Genomic DNA, 16,825 nt, shown 5'->3' on the forward strand with positions numbered 1-16,825 from the left:
AGAGAGCAAACCCTGCAGTGCCCAAGGCCATCGGCAAAATAGAGCTGGGCTGTGCAGGAATGGCAGGAGAGGGGTTTGCTGCCTAAGCTGATTCACAGTAGTGGGCATCTAGTGCCCTTTGAGATGGCCCGGGAAATTCCCCATCTGGCCCCCACCGGAGGCTCCAAAAGGATGAGTGTCACAGTCACTCCAACAAAGGAAGCGGACACTGGCACATGCCTTGAACCATCTCTGCCTCTTCACATGTGGCCAGGTGTTTGTGTCTGGGCAACTGACTCTCACTCTCCATCTCCACTGATTCCAATGGGAGTTTAGACAAGGAGCTCATGGACAGATCTCTCTGTTGTGCACGCTTCAGCTTGGGCAAGGGGAATCTCAGCTCCTGTGTGTTTGTGGATATAATGGGAGGGATCTGAATCCCACTGCAGCCCAGAGCCTTCTAAACCATCATGAGATGCCCAGATTGACTCATCTGAATCAATACCTGAACCCTGGCATCAATGAATCCCTTCTTGTCTCTGTCTAGGTGTCCTGCCCAGTGAAGACATGGGAAGAGGGGCTTCCAGAGTGGGACATTTCCACCTCTTGCAAATAACCATCCTCTGATGAGACAAATTGCAATGCTGGAATCAGTCTTCCTTCAGTGCTTAGAGAGGGACCATCGGTGATTATTTTAGTTTATTGCAGTGAACATTTCCCAGGAGGAGGGAGCACAAGGGACAGAGACATTGGTGTCTGCAGCTGGGCCTCTGCTCCTGAGTGGGGCCAGGCTCCTGGGATGGAGGGAGCTCATGGCAACCTGGCAGCACTGCCCAGACACAGCTGTGTGCAGGAGCAGCTCCTCTGCCAAGAGCAGCAGGACTGCGGGCACTGCCTGCTGCTGCTGACATGAGAGGAGAGAAGGCAGAGAGAAGTGGAAGGCAGTGTGGAGTGGGAGGACAGAGGAGAGCTCACTGCAGGAGAAATCTTCACAGCCCTTGACACGGTAAGTCTCTGGCTGCAGGGCAAAGCTACTGAGGTTCCTGGAGGGGTCTTCTGAACTCAGCCCAGACCATGGCTGACTGGATTTTTAATGCTCTCTCTCCTGGGTTATCCAGGGCATAGCAGGAGGAGGGGCATCAGAGCAGGGATTCCCTGACACACCATCACAGGGACAGGACATTCTGCTACCTCCTTCCAGAGATCCTGCAGCAGTGTGCTGCTGGGGTGGGCACCCAGGTCTCCACAGGGCAGTGAGTCAGAGCAGCATCCCTGTGCCCCAGGGTGCTGTGTGCCCAGGGCAGTGACTCTGCCGCCTGCAAGGGTCAGCACTCAGCCTGCCTGGGGAGCTCCCCATGACGCTGCAGGGAGAAGCTCTGGGTGGGAGGACTGACCCTGGCCAGGCAGGTTCATTTGTGGGTCAAGGATGCTCCCACCTCTAGCTCATGCACAGGACATGTCCAGGGGGTCTTTTCAAGAGGCAGATTAAGAGAAGGGCTACTCCCAAGGGAAGGAGCTTTCCTTCTGGTGTCTCTGCTTTCCGTTTTCTCCCTAATTTTGGCAGGGAGAAAAAAGGAGAGTTTTCTTTTTTAGCAAGGAACTGGGACTCACACACCTCCCCTCTCAGAGATCAGGAGGTCTGGGAGAAAGCTCAGCAAACCCCTTCAGCCCCACCTCCACCTACAGACAGCATTGGCATCACCTGTGTGGTCTGCCTGGGGTTTATGTTACCTGCTCCTTACGAGCTGTAGGCACAGAGACGCCTCTGGACAGTGCACTGTCCCGGCAGGTTTCTGTCAGGCAGATCTGAGCACACAAAAGGTGTGATGCGGTCTGTGAGCACTGCCTGGGAAAAGATGTTGGGAGACAGAAAGGTGCCAGCAGGGACTGCTCCAGGCAGCAGAGCCAGGCAGGGAAGGAGAGGGAACTGCTAACAGAATCATCGTGGGAGGATGGATTTGGGCAAGTCATGGTCAGTCCCTCCAGGGCAAGCACATTGCACTGAGCAAGCCCCCCATGTCTCTGCTCCCGCCCAGCAGAGCCTCTGCCCTGACAGCCATGGAGTCCAGGCCATGAGTCACGTCCTCTGCAGCCAGACCTCCAACAGAGGAGAGGGGCCTCTCTCCTGCCACGGGCCCATTTAGCGCTGCCCAGCAAAGGGGCTGAGCGTGACTGCCCTGCAATGTCACCTTCTGCCAGGTGGCATGCCCAGCAGGGTAAGGTGAAGGCTTTCCCAAGTGTCCCTCTGCCTCTCTCCTTGCCTCCCTTGGCAGCAGGATCATGGTATTGCTCCTTCTTCCCTCTCCTGTCCATGCTGCTCCTGTTCTTCTCTCAGGCTGTCCAGGGTGGACGGGTTTTCAGCTGCAGTTCAGACACCACCACTGCGAGTTGGGCAACAGAGGGGTCTGCATGGAAGTGAGGGGTCCACAGCCCCCTCCTAAGCAGTGCAGCTCCAGGAAATGCAGTCTGTGGGGTTGGGAAATGAGCTGATCCTCCCTTAAGGAGAGCCCATCTTCAGTCCTAATGGTCCTTTGACTGTTTCCCTGTGGTGTCCTGCCAGGCTGCGAGCTGCCCTCCAGAAAGGCACTGCTGTCTCATAGCGTATCTGTGATATCTGAGAGACTGTGAAGACAGTACAGAGATGCAGAGAGTATGGAGATGATGGTGGGAGGCTGTATATAGGCATCTGAAAAGAACCTGGTGTGTCCTTGGCTAGAAGGGGAGTGTGGAGACCTCCCTCTGGTGCCTGGAGAAAAGGTGAGAAGGTTGGAGACCAGCACTTTGAAAGTGGAGTCCTCTGCTCTCAGCAGTGGCTGGTTTCCTTTTAGGGCAACATATAAGTGCGATCGTCCACCAGCTCAATGAGGTGGGAGCACAGGACAGTTGGGAACAAGACTAATAGACAGACTAGCTGTCCTCATGCTGCAAGAAGGGACAGTGAATCCGTTTTCTTCAGGACTCACAGGAGAAATGCCAAGGATTTCTACCTTCGAGGAATACTCCCCAGGGGTGACAAGGACATCTCAAAGAAAATAAGAAATCCCTAAAACTCTGTTCCTCAAACCTCATTCTTTAGAATGGGGAGTGAAGATGCTGGAAAGCCCTTCTACATGATGGGTGGATTTCAGCTGACAGAAATGGTGAATGTCAGAGCTAGTCACCCCCATTCCTCCATTTCCACTGCTGTACAGCAGGACTGACTCCTCTGGAGCCCATGGGCAGTGGCCCCTGCTCCTCACAGCAGCACACTCAGCCAGTGCAAAGTGGAGCTGAAGCAAGGGAGATGCACAAAGATCCTCTCAGTAAAGAGACAGGCAATGTGGGGAGTTGTATGGGAACTGCAGCAACTGGGGTTCTTTGCTTGAAAAGTCCCTCCTAACTTCTGAATGTCTTTTCTTCTTTGGACAGTCCCCCATGCCCGGACATAGCAGAATGTCCAACAGCAGCTCCCTCAATGAGTTTCTCCTCTTGCCATTTTCAGACAAGCCGGAGCTGCAGCTCTTGCACTTCTCGCTCTTCCTGGGCATCTACCTGGCTGCCCTCCTGGGCAATGGCCTCATCATCACAGCTGTAGCCTGCAACCACCACCTCCACACCCCCACGTACTTCTTCCTCCTCAACCTCTCCCTCCTCGACCTTGGCTCCATCTCCACTACTGTCCCCAAATCCATGGCCAATTCCCTGTGGAACACCAGGGCCATTTCCTACTCAGGATGTGCTGCTCAAGTCTTTCTATTTGTATTCTTGTCAGGAGGAGAGTATTCTCTCCTCACAGTCATGGCCTATGACCGCTTTGTTGCCATCTGCAAACCCCTGCACTATGGGACCCTCATGGGCAGCAGAGCTTGTGTCAGAATGGCAGCAGCTGCCTGGAGCAGTGGTCTTCTCTATGCTGTGCTGCACACTGCCAACACATTTTCAATACCACTGTGCCAAGGCAACACAGTGGACCAGTTCTTCTGTGAAGTTCCCCAGATCCTCAAGCTCTCCTGCTCAGACTTCTACCTCAGGGAAGCTGGACTTATCATGGTTAGTCTTTGTTTAGCTTTGGGGTGTTTCATTTTCATTGTGGTGTCCTACGTGCAGATCTTCACTGCTGTGCTGAGGATCCCCTCTGAGCAGGGCCGGCACAAAGCCTTTTCCATGTGCCTCCCGCACCTGGCCGTGGTCTCCCTGTTTGTCAGTACTTCATTTTTTGCCTACCTGAAGCCCCCCTCCATCTCCTCCCCAGCTCTGGATCTGGTGGTGGCTGTTCTGTACTCAGTGGTGCCTCCAGCACTGAACCCCCTCCTCTACAGCATGAGGAACAAGGAGCTCCAGGATGCCCTGAGGAAACTGGTTCAGCTGGTACTAGTTCAGCAGCAATGAGCTGCCCATCTCTCTTCACAAGCAGTTCCCAGTTTATCTCAGGCAACTCTTGTGCTTTGGGAGTTCTGTCTGTGATAGCCATTTTTGTGCACAAATGTCTGAATTTCTCCCACTTCTCCAGAGGCGCAAACCTCGTCTGTCTACCCCAGAGGCCTTCTATAAATCTGCCAACCACTGTCAGAGCTGGCCTCCCAAGTAGCATTGCTGTAATAAAAGAGGATCTCCTTAGTCCTGTGCCTGAAGGATGGGCTCTTCTTCCCAAGCTGGAGCTGAGAATACACGCAGCGAATTGCACCTGAAAAGGCCTTGTTGCCATGCCTGGGTTTTGCATGGGCTAAGGGGGATGCACTCATAGGGTGATGTGTTGTGGTGCCCAATGGGTGCCCAGTACCCCTGGAGAGGGTGGGTGCTCAAGAGGTCTCTGCTGGGGACTGTCCCATGTATTAGAGGGCTGGTGACAGATGCCCATCCCTCTGGACGGAAATATTAGGCACCTGGAGAGCACAGGGCATCTCCAGGGCAGCGTGTGCCTGGAGTGGGCAGTGAGAGGAGACTCCCCAAACCAAGTGGAGTCACCCAAAGGTGAAGGGCCAAACAGAGGAATGCACCACATCAGGGCTCTGCAGTCTCAGCAGAGGGAGTGGGCTGGGTCTAATGACACCCCTGAACACCTCCTGAGCAATGTGAAATGCCCTGTGATTGCTCCAAGCATCCTGCACAGCCACAGACCCTGGGGAGGGTTTGTCAGGTGCCATGATGCTGGTCCAGCTGGGTCTGCCCTCACCAGCATGACCAGTGCGGAGACACCCCAGGACCCCACAGCCCACTTGCCCTGCAGAGCAGCACAGCCAGCCCAGGGCCCTGCAGGGAGCACAGGGCAGGGGTGCAGGAATGGCCGGCCAGGCCAGCACACACGCATGCACCTGGGGAAAGACTCTCTGGGGAGCAGGGATGTCTCTGGAGAAGAGCAAAGGAGCAATTGTGTGCTTGTGGGGAGGAATGTATGAAAACCTGTTTCCGTGTGTGTCAGCTCTGGGCAGGCTGCTCTGTCACTGGAGCTGCCTGAGGAGCCCCGGGGCCAGGACTCTGGTGCTGTCCTGGGGAGAGGGGCTGCCAGAGGGGCTGCAGGCAGCCAGGGTTAAGGATCTCTGGTCATGAGAGCAGTGGAGACATGGAGTGCCTGGCCTCCATTTCCTTGGGCCATTGCTGGTCCCCAGCCTGGGGGCTAATGGGGAGGCTGACACCCCTCTCTGCCCCCCAGCAGCTGCTGTGCCCGTCAGAGGGGCTGGGGCTGTGGGGTGAGTGCCCAGAGCTCTGCAGCCCCCTGCATTGGGCACTGCTGCGGGGCCACCCCAGCCTGGTCTGCTCTGCTGGGTGGGATGTGGAGAGGGCAGGGGAGGTGGGGAGAATTGGGGAGGGTCTGGGCTGAGCTGGACTGGAAAGCAGTCATGAGCCTGAGGGAAGCAGCTCAGTGCTGCCTCTCCCTATAAGCCTCCCTCTGCTCTCCCCACAGGCTTGCCAGGAGCAGCACCTTCCCTTTTCTCTCAAAAGACACCAAAGAAGGGGAACATGTCAAGTAAGCCACATGCATCCCCACCTCCCACAGCAAAAGGAAATGCTTCCCACCCCCTTCTTAGCTTGCACATGACTCTCGGTGATGTCCCCTCCCCTCTCCCGGCACCATTTCTGCTGGGCGAGTCAAAGGGCAGCTATTCTGCAGCTCCAGAGCAGGGCACTTTGCCACAGCAGTTCTGGGGGACTCCGTGCTGGCACTCGGATGTTCAGGGATGGTTCCTGGCACAACACAGCCCGCTCCAGGCCAAAGCAGCCTCTGTGCCCCAAATGCCGGGAGGAATGGATCCACTCCCAGCCACCCCCTTCTCCTCCAAGCCACCTCCTCAGCCTGGCAGGGGCAGTGCTGGACGTCGCCCCCTTACAGCAGTGCCCAGGACAAGGAGCTGAAATAGCAGGAATTACCAAAGTACTGTCCCCTTTCCCCTGCGCTGCCCCTTACAACACACCACCCTTGCCGCCCTCTTCCTGCCACCTTGGGGCTGCTCCAGGGTCTCGGGGCCGTTGGGGATCCCCAGGCAGCTGCGGCACCCTTCATAGTTCCCTGGGGACTGTCCCAGGTGCTGCCACGATGGGACACCTCCACCCTGGCCTCTCCCGGGCCACTGCTTCTCATGGCCGCTGTCCTGGCCCAGCCCCAGGCAGTCAGCCCGGGGTCCAGCATGTCCCCTGGGCAACATGGCTGCCCAACAGCCCAGCGCTGGCAGACTACAGCTCCCAGCCTGCTCTGTGGGCAACATGGCCACCCAGCAGCCCAGTGCTGGCAGACTACAGCTCCCAGCCTGCCCTGCATGCAACATGGCTGCCTTAGAGCCCTGTGATTACTGACTACAGCTCCCATCATGCCCCATGGGCAATATGGCCACCCGGCAGCCCTGTGCTCGCAGACTACAGCTCCCAGTATGTAACAGCAGTCCTTCCTCCCCAGGAGAAACAGGGCTTCCCTTGTTTGGAGGTGGAGGCAGCTTTCAGTTGGGTCCATTTGATTTTATTACTTTGGCTCGCTGATGGTTTTCTGCTCTCTTCAAGTGCAGCCGTGGCAATTAGTCTAAAAGTTATCATCTCTTCCCCTTCTCACACATTCATGCAGGATAACGAAAGCAAACGGAAAGAAGAGAGAAGCCACCAAAGTGGAGTGAAGCCAGATACTGTTAACACCGTGCCCAGGGTGGGAAAGGATTGCTTAGTCCTCAGCACTGCCTGGGAGAAGACACAACACACACTTGGCATGGAGAGTTATCCCAGTTCCCCGGGCAGGAACAGCTCTGTCTGTTGGCAGTTCTGGTGATACCAACAGTCCGATAAATCGCATTTCTGCTTCCTTGCTTCATCCAAACCATGAGGAACTATTCACAAAAACCTGTGCAGAGATGTTCTCTGTTGTCCGTCAGCGTTTGCTGTCATTGGTTCCATCTCTGTAACAAACACAGGAACTTTGTGTTTTTATTTTCAGTGAGACACTGTTCAATTTATGCAGGTTCTTTTTCTCTTTGCCGTGTTCTTTTTTTTGGGGGGGTTGTTTTCCTTCAAGGAAAGCTCTTAGCATGTCACTCGCATTCATGCATTACAAGGTAAACTTTTTGCAAACATCAACTACAGGGCTTCAGCTTTTACCACTAACATGTAGGAGCATTCCCAAATGGTTACCTACACCATTACCCATGCAATGTGATTTTTATTCTGAGTCAATATTTTTCTGCTGTTCAGTGGTCTCTTTCAAGCCTTCATATATGAGCCCATCCCTAAAGCCTCACTCCTGTGCATGCCTCGAGCGTTTCCCTCACCCAGCTTTCAGCACCTGGGGTGGCCTTCTGAGGAGATATAGCTATTATCTGTGGAGCCACAAACATATGATAAGTATATCAACAGAAGCTGATTGTAATTTGGTCACCAGAGGCAGGGCCTGACTTAATCTTCCTCTGAGCTTTTGTGCTCAGCCAGCCTCCCAACATCCTGTGTTCCCTCATGCCTGTTGCACCTGTTCTGAAGTGGGAGAAACCTTACTCTTGAGGGGCTGTTTTCTCTCCCATTGCCCAGCTAAGTTGAGGGATGGCATTCCTGTACATGTCTTGGATACCTCAGGGCATCTCCATATTGGCAGGGACAAGCAGGCAACTGAATCAAGCCTTTCCACTGAACGTGTCTACATCTGAGAAGATGAATCCCATCCCTCCTGTTCTCTCAGGTTTCTTGCAGAGGAGAACTGTGAAAGCTGGTCTGATAGTCTCAGCCCCTCTAAAAAGTTGTAGGCTCTTCTTCAGAGGAAAGGTATATTATCTGGGTCTTATTTTCCCAATACTTTAAGCAGAAATCATTACTTTCCTCTGCTTTCCTTTGCATCATTTCCCCCCCACAAACACATTTTAATTACTCATTTGTTCCCCACTCACTGACATAGCTCTTCTGAACTGAGGCCTTGCATTTTCTTCCTTTCCTACCCCTAAGCCTCTCTCTTTGCTTTACTCCCACAGTTCCTGCTTACCATGGCCTCTGAAGCTCCCTCCATCTTTCTTTGCTTCCCCTCATCTGAATTCACAGATGAAAGCATGTTTGTTGTTGGTTTGTTTGTTTGTTTGTTTGTTAATAACTGAGCCAATACCATCCTGCTGCAGTGGGAGATGAGAAAACAAGGGTGTTGATAATAAAGAAAGCTTTCCTAAGAGTCCCATCCCATAGCCAGAGGGATGAATATGATGTAATTTTAGAGTGACAGACATTGGTCATGAAGTTCTGGGTACCCTTATTTCCCTGAGCATATAACTATAACCAGTGTGTAAATTCTCTGGGTGGCATTCATCGACTTTAACTTCAGATATTTGAAGTATTGATCTCTAAGTCTTGGCGCAGTGATATTGGCTCTGTTCTGTACTTCAGAGCAGTATCTGCAGAGGATAATTCAGCCTCTGAAAACCGGTATCTCAGATGCCACCTGAAGTGGTTTCATCATTCCAGGATTCCTTTTCCTCCCCACAATAACTTGGCATGGGGATTGAAAGCGGGGACTTCCAGCAGCAGCATGGGATGGGGTCTCAAGCAGAAGCACAGTGAGTTCTTGACACACTCTGACCCCCCAGACTAGGGGAGTGATGGATCACACAGAGCTCACTTGGGACAGTAACGGGCTTGGCTTGACTGTCCTTGGGTGGGTGCTCTCTTCCTTTCAGACAGAAATAATGAGCACCAGCAGGTGCAGGCCAAGCTTCTCCCTGATCAGTAATGAAGTATGTGAGCATGGATATTCCTGTGTGATGCAATCATTCCCCATTTCCTGAAGAGCTGGACTTCAGTCACCTCCTGCATCCCAGGGTGAGCTGAGCATGTGAACAAGATGTTCTTTCTAACGAGGTGCACAATTTTCTGGGGAATGATAAAGAAAGAGAAATCTGGAAAATACTGTGGTTGAAAGTGGTATGACAGAGAAAAGAACTTGAGATGTGAGAGATACCAAGGTGATACCTGAGGGGAAAAAGTATGAGCCACATAACTTGCTTTTCTTTGAGGAGATGTGTTGGACCCAATGACCTCCACAGGAAAAAAACAAAAAAAAACCAAAAAACCCCATTTCCTTGAGTATCCCCAAATTTAATTTCTTTTTAAGAGTGACTTCCCTGCGTTTCCCTTCAACAGACTTCTAGGATCCAAATCTCCGCTGGTCAGGGAGATTTCACTGACAGTCAGAATCAGCCACATCAGAGAATGAGAGATGCTCTTCTAAGATGGACTCCTGAAACAGGTAAGATGACTCCCTCTCTGGAGATGTGGAGATGCTGGTCTCTTGTCATGGACTTGGGAGGGACCTGAGGTAGCAGGTGAGGCTGAGGTGACTTTGACACAAGAGGCTCTGTGAATTCGTACGTGTAGGTGTTCAAGGCCATTTGAGGACGTCCTGCCTGGCCTCAAACTGCCTCCCTGAAGGGCACAGGTTTTCTGTATGTGATGTATACATGCCCAGGGCACCTGGAGTACCACTAGATGCCTGCAAGAGGTACCATCCAAAGGAGCTTCCTCTTTTAGCCTGCCTTCACACCCAGTGAGGCATTTCTAGAGGGATACAACTCACCTTAAGTGAGTTGTCTAAATTAGCTCAAATGACTTGTATCCAACAGTAGACGTTTCTCTTCACTAACTACAAAGGAAGCTCAGGGAGAGACATCTCTATGGTAGCCTTCCCAAGTGAGGTAACTGAGTGCTCCTACCTCTGTTTTTCTTGGTCCAGAGAACTCCTTGAGCCTTCTGTGGAATCACACTCCATCACTCCATCTTGACTTTTTGACTTCTGCATGAGGCAGGAGTCTACACAAACCCCCTCTTCCCCCTTCCCCTCCTATCAGGGCAGAGATTCATCTCTCCCTTTGCTCAAACAAACAGGCAGTTACTGAGGCATGAAAAAAAAATTGCAAATTACTCCTGCCTTCTCCACTTACACTCTAGATCATCACCTTTTCCCCCAAAAGCATGATCCCTTGTGATGTCCCATAAAACTCCAAACAACAGCACACACCAGAAGATAAGCCATCCAACAGCAGGACATGCAATGCCAAGGAAGTCTTACTGCTGCTAAGGATCTGCGGATCAAAAAAGTAGGGAAAGGATATGTGGAGTGGAGGTTGTAAAATAATTTAGGAGAATGACTTGACAAGAGGTCAGAGACAGCAATTGTTCTGGCTTGGAGGACTGTTAAGGCCAGGGGAGTGAGGTCTCTTCTCTCTAGAAAGCACTGACTCAGACTGGGAGCATGAGGGTACTGCATGGCTCTAAGGTCTGGTCAGTGGACCCCAAGACTTTCATTCTCTGTGGAGCACCAGCAAATGGGACATATAAGCTTCTGCTATAGTCAATGGAGACCAATTGCTTAAATACAGGCATCTATGAACCATCTAAGATTTAATCAGCTGGTTCTGAGCCAGAAGTGTCTGGTGTGTTTTCTTCCATCCCCATGCAGGCATCTAAAATATCCTAGAATACTAAAAATAGCAGTACATGCCCATGTTTTATCAACTAATCACTTCCCTACATTTGTTCAGCAAAAGTGCTCTGTAAGCTCTGTGGATACTATTGGTCAGATCACTGCTGAATATAATGAGAGCTCAGACCACTTGCGTTGCAGACACTTCGGCTTCGCTGTCTGGAACTGAATCCCACTGCTGCACTGCAAATGTTCACATCAGAGTTAGTGTCTGCTGCCCCTTCAGAGTCAGGGGAAAAAGAATGGCACCTGCAGAGGATGATGAATTTAGGCAGTTTAGACAGTGTCTTAGCAATGGAGGGCTCTCCATTTAGTAAAGCATACCTGTCTCCGCTTGACTCTAGAGAGACCACAGTTTAGATGAGAAAGGTAAAATAAGTATAGTGGAATCTGATCCAGAAGTTAATTGCTTGTTTTTTCAACGCATATTTCAGAAAAAAAAATTCATTTTATTTACTGTTTGTATCTAGAAAAACTAATAGCTATCAAGAAATCATAGAGTGTGAGGTTACCCATTCAGCAGGAAAGACTAGATTTTATCATAGCTACTGGCATCTGAACTGCCTGATGAAATTTATTTTCACCTGTATTTCTAACATTTTAATGACAGATTTATAAATGCTTCTCTTAGTCTAGTAAGGCAAGGTGTGTAAGAGGCAAGCTTTTTGTTTTTGAGGCCAAGTCTTACAGAAGTCAATGCTACTTAAATATGGAGGATTGCCTTTTATTGCACCTCCAAATAGGCAGACATGGAAATAATTTCATTTAATCTTCAGCTTTTTCATATAACTCATTTAAACAACTTTAAGCCTAAATGGCTCATCCAATCTCTGCAGTCACTGGAGAGAGACAGAGCTACTGGGGCTTGAGTCATCCCATCCCTAAGGTCAGGATGCCTCTGAGATTCCACCTCCCTGTGGCTTCTGCAGAGCAGCTTAGGCTGTGTGGCTGTGTATTAGGTGACTAAACTTTGGGAAGATGAGTGCACCGATTGCTACCAAAAGCAACATTCTTCAGTGTTAATGCACCATGAACCACAAAGCATCTGCTCACTATGGGTGGACACTGACATAGCTAAAGTTAAGGCAAGGAATAAATAGTAAGATAACTGAAGAGAAGAAGAAATCATCAAGAGAAGCAAGGTGCAATAATACATAGAAGTTAACATCAAGTAGGACTGAAGGAACAGCCATCAGTTAATCCAAGTTTGCAGTGACTGAAAATAAAGGTCTTTGCAGGTTGATTTTACCAGACCATCTCATGACAAAAACAAGACCTTTGAGGAATTGTGAGCCCATGGAAAACAAACAAACAAACAAAACCTAATCATTTTCAAGGACAGAAATTGCTAGAAAGATTTTGATTTTGTTGGAAGGACCGCACAGATAAAAAAGAAAAAAAAACAATTAAGTAATTGATTCTGGTTTTGTTGCAACAGACTTTTTGTCCTCAGCAACTTTGTGTTTCATGTGAGACACCTCATTTCAAACATACCATGTTTAAACACTGGAATCTCCCAAGTAATGATACAGTTATGACACTAAAGATACAATGTGAGCACTTAATAAAGAAGGATGCAGCATTCTGAGGAAACCATAGCTTTTATTTTCAATGAGAACACACATTTGGAGAAATATAATAATGAATCATCTCTCTGAAATCATGTACTCCTCTTTCAGTTAAAGTGTTCCCAGGAAGTTAAAAAAAAAAAAAAAAAAAAAAAAAAAAAAGGAGTGAGAGAGGGAAAGAAACTTCTTAATTACCTTGCATATTCAGATTTTAAAAACTGCAAAAATACTTTAATATATAAAGCCCAATCAATCTGTCTCTTCCTGTGCTGCAGGGTACTGTGAAGGCAGATTATTCTACTTTTTTTTTTAAATGCACCAATCATCTGCATGCTTAAGAGAGCCCAATCCACAGCTACAGAGACAATTCATATAGTTTACAATATAAACCAAATCATAACATTTAACTGATGTGAAAAAAGGGTGGTGGTGGGGGGAAAACTTCAGGAGGGGTCAAATCTAATTGATTTAGATGTGCTTAGAGGTTCATATTTCTCTCCAGAGTCCCCAGTAATTCTGACCATCCATACTTTGAAGCTCTTAGTTTGCACCTTATCTGGAGTGAGCCAATTAGGTCCCTTAATGGAAGAATCTGGGTGCAGAAAAGAAGAGGCCAGAATTTACACTCTGCAGACAGAATGGATGCAAACCAGTCAGCATCACTTGCTCAGGTACTCTGACTCAGCCCCTGGAAGACACCACAAGAACAGAAGTGTAGCCTGAGGCACACCTGATGTGTGCAAGAGACTCAGCCAGGCTGAGTCTACAATTAACAGACAGAATTCACCACTTCCAGAGGCCAGGTCAGTGCACCTATCCCAAGTTGTGCTGCATGACTGTGTGGAAATATCTGTCTTTCCACTCACTCTAGCAATAGTTCATGGTAATCTCAAATACAGACACATCCTTTGCAGTGGCTAAAGCTAGGTGAGACGAATCCTGAACACCACAGTTCTTTAGAGAATGGGATTCAGTTGTCCACATGCAGGTGCCTTCTGCTTTTTGAGATGCCCTAAGGAGCCCAAGACATCTGTGCAGTTGTGACAAGGGACTTTGGGAGACTTGTTCCTTTCCAGAAAGGCAGGTGGAGGTCAACTAGGATATGCTGTGGCACCTGAAATGGCACTAGCCCCCATGTGACTGTGAGTGGAATTTAGTTCCTTATCAATACAGACAGTGGAGTTGAGAGAATGATTCCCGTCATCCTCATGTAGATACCACCTGGCTGCTTACCTGAAGCATATTCCATGCACCACTGAATCTCATCCAAGGAGGCTAATCTAATCTGGCTAGTTTATCCACGTGAACGCAAAGATCCTGCCCACATTTTTCAAGGATTGACTGAGTAACAGTCATCATGAAGCTCGTGGGTTTCCTGCCCTCTTAGGCATCACCAGGCCCTTGTGCAAAGCATTTCTCAAGGCCTCTTTCATTTGTTCATTCCTTAGGCTGAATATGAATGGGTTTAAAAGAGGTGTCACAATACTGGAGAACACAGAGAGTATTTTGTTGAGATGCACAGAGGTCACCTGGGAAGGCCTGGCATAGACAAAGATGCCAAAACCTAAGGAAACAACAGTGAAATGAGAAGCACAAGTCGCAAATGCCTCCTGCCTGTCCTGAGTTGATGGGATCCAGAATATGGTAGAAATAATGTAGGCATAGGAGACCACAGTCAATGCCGAAAAGCCAAGGAGCAAGACCAGGACACCACAAAATCAATCAACTCAATAAGCTGGATGTCAGCACAAGCAAGGTGTAATAAAGGCACACTGTCACAGAAGTAGTAATCGATTACATTGGGACCACAGTACGGCAACGGGGCTTTCAGAACCAGAGACGACAGAATCATGACAAAGCCACCCACCCAGGAGCCCCAAACAAGCTGACTGCATACCTTGCTTGTCATGATGCTGGGATACCTCAGTGGGTGACATATTGCCACATACTGGTCATGGGACATAACAGCAAAGAAGATGAAGCCAGTTGTGCCCATGAGGAAATAGAAGTAGAGCTGGCTAAAGCAGCCAGCAAAGGAAATGACCTTCTTCTCTGACAGGAAGTTTGCCAGCATTTTAGGAACCACAGAGGAAGTCATGGAGATCTCAGTGAAAGACAGGGTACTGAGGAAGTAATACAATGGCAATCAGTGTATAGCAGGACAATGATAAGAGCGTTTTCCAAGACAGCCGCTAAATAAATAAGCAGGAACACAATGAAGAAGAGGATCTCCACCTCATGCATGTTAGGAAATCCCACTAGGATGAACTCTGTCACAGATGTCACATTCTCCATCTCTGTGCATTCTCTGTCATGGGAAAGAACAACAGAGTAATGTAGAGTGTTGAATATTTTCTGAGGTGACATCTTGTAAGTTTTGGACATCCTGATTTTAAAGAGAAGTTAAGTCCCTACACAGAGGTATTCAGGGTCGAGTTCATCACACCTAACTTGGACATCTTCACCTTCTGAGTTAGTCATCTAGTACCATTTTTTGAGGCTGCCTAGCCCTCCACAACTATAGAAGGGTCCTGGAGTGACCAGTTCAGCCTAAGACATCTGTCTTTTCAACTGAGATTCATCATGCCTGACTTAAGGTGCTTGATTTAGTTGCTCATAATTAGGCATCCAGTACCATTTGAGAGATCTCAGACATCCCCACAAAGCTTAAGTCTTAGATAACTGGAGGTCTCAGTGTGTCAGCAACTGAATGGAGCCTGCAGGTGCCCACCTACAGGGTACAAGCAGTAGTGCCTAAAGGGCCATTCATCTGTTCTTGTCCAAAAATATGTCTTGTCCAAAAATACAGGCCTACTTTGTTCTGTTTTGGCAATAACCTTTCTAGAGATGGAATATATCCCGTTCCAGCTAATCAAACAGGAGAGGAAGTGTCTAATCAGGAGAGGAGTGTCTAATCAAAGAGGAGAGGAAGCCATCCCTAAAAGGTCATTCAGACCATTGCAGTCTGCCTCTCTCCATTGATGGCTGAGGAATGGAAGGTGACAACCTTTGTGAAACAGCTGTCACAGTTTGGTGCCACCAATCTTTGCCATTGCTCTTTCCTTAATAAACAGAGGTGACATAGGTAGGTCTTTATTGCAGAGCTGCCTCAATTTCCCTGTAACCATCATTCAAAATTATCATCAAATCATAACACAAGAGAGACTACAGCGATATTGCTGTAGGTGACTGGGCTTGAGCTTTTGCTCAAACAATTACTGCCAGCGGTTTAATTTCAGCAAATCTTCCAGATGGACCCAGTGCAGAGATCCCCCTATGCCAGACTAGAGGCAGAGAGCAAGACAGAGCATTTGGGATCTAGGACTAACCTGAGCCCCAAGTTAAAATGCCAGTGCAATCATGGAGTATTGCCCACTACTGGGCTTCCCATTTTACTCCCTGTATAAGAGCCACGTGCTATGCTCTGAGATGGGGTCTGGGGGGACAACACAGTTTGTGGAGAACCTCTGTTTCACTGCTTAAAACCCGTCATCTCCTCCTCCTCCCTTGCATTTTTGAGGCATCCTATTTACAGAGTCATCTGCTCCTTTCCTTTATATGTCTAAAACCAAATGCAAAGGTGGAGGGGAAAATGTCAGTATTTATTGCCTGTGTTTTCCCTGGGCTTCTTTCTGTTAGATGTGTTCTTTTGTCTGAAAAGGAAATTAGCTACTAAATAAATTAGGAGATTTGAGATAGAAATAGGGAGTTTCACCTACTTCACTGGAGGTGTCTGTGAGCAGCTGGAGCCCGTACTCATTTTCCCTTGGCTCCCTGTATAGTCAATGGAGATGAACAGAGAGCCCTAGAGGTTGGGTCCTCCCAGACTATAACCAGCATGTGAAAGAAGTGTTACCAGTCTCTTCCAGACACTCTTCTCTCTCTGCCCTGACAATATGGGAGTACGCTAACTTGCGCAAACTGAAGCGCCCAACTTTTAGACACCTAAAATATAACCCTGCTTCATGCTTTCTTTGTTCCAGATCCTTCCTATTTCAAATAACCAAAAGGACAGCCTTTAGGTTTTTTGTATGAGATGATTCCCCCCTCCCCTAAAGGGAAAGCCACTTCCAGTGACTGAAGGGAACCCTAATGAATTTCACTATATAGAATATTAAAGTAGGCAAGTTATGCTTGTTCCCTATTTCCTCCCCTTTTCCGGACAAAGAAGATGTGGAAGAAAGCAGGGGATTACAAAAGAGATACTCGATATTGACTTGTTTCGAAATCAACAGCCTCCCAGATGTTCTGAATCAGAAAAGGCAAGTACTGGAAAGTAGAAGGAATACCTTTCAAAATGCATATATAAAGGGATGGTCTGGCATCTGCAGATAACAGTAAGCATTTTTGCTGGGACATTAGTTTGGCTTTT

The 16,825-nt window shown here is 48.8% G+C and overlaps 1 protein-coding gene across 1 annotated transcript; it reads left to right on the plus strand.

Annotated features, from left to right (window-relative positions):
- The first annotated feature begins 3,056 nt into the window (after positions 1–3,056).
- On the plus strand, positions 3,057–4,546 carry LOC135326352 (olfactory receptor 14A16-like). The gene is made up of 4 exons (XM_064504235.1): positions 3,057–3,119; positions 3,388–3,526; positions 3,731–4,254; positions 4,469–4,546. The coding sequence occupies exons 1-4, from the start codon at positions 3,057–3,059 to the stop codon at positions 4,544–4,546; spliced, it is 804 nt and encodes a 267-aa protein (XP_064360305.1).
- Positions 4,547–16,825: the final 12,279 nt, after the last annotated feature.

Source organism: Dromaius novaehollandiae, unplaced genomic scaffold (assembly GCF_036370855.1).
Source record: "Dromaius novaehollandiae isolate bDroNov1 unplaced genomic scaffold, bDroNov1.hap1 HAP1_SCAFFOLD_27, whole genome shotgun sequence".
NCBI classification, from domain to species: Eukaryota; Metazoa; Chordata; class Aves; order Casuariiformes; family Dromaiidae; genus Dromaius; species Dromaius novaehollandiae.

Coding starts and splice junctions, on each gene's coding strand:
- LOC135326352 (XM_064504235.1), top strand. CDS start 3,057: ATGGGGAGTGAAGATGCTGGAAAGCCCTTCTACATGATGGGTGGATTT. Junction 3,527..3,730: donor CTACCTGGCTGCCCTCCTGG/GCAATGGCCTCA, acceptor TATTCTTGTCAG/GAGGAGAGTATTCTCTCCTC. Junction 4,255..4,468: donor TGTACTCAGTGGTGCCTCCA/GCACTGAACCCC, acceptor CCACTTCTCCAG/AGGCGCAAACCTCGTCTGTC.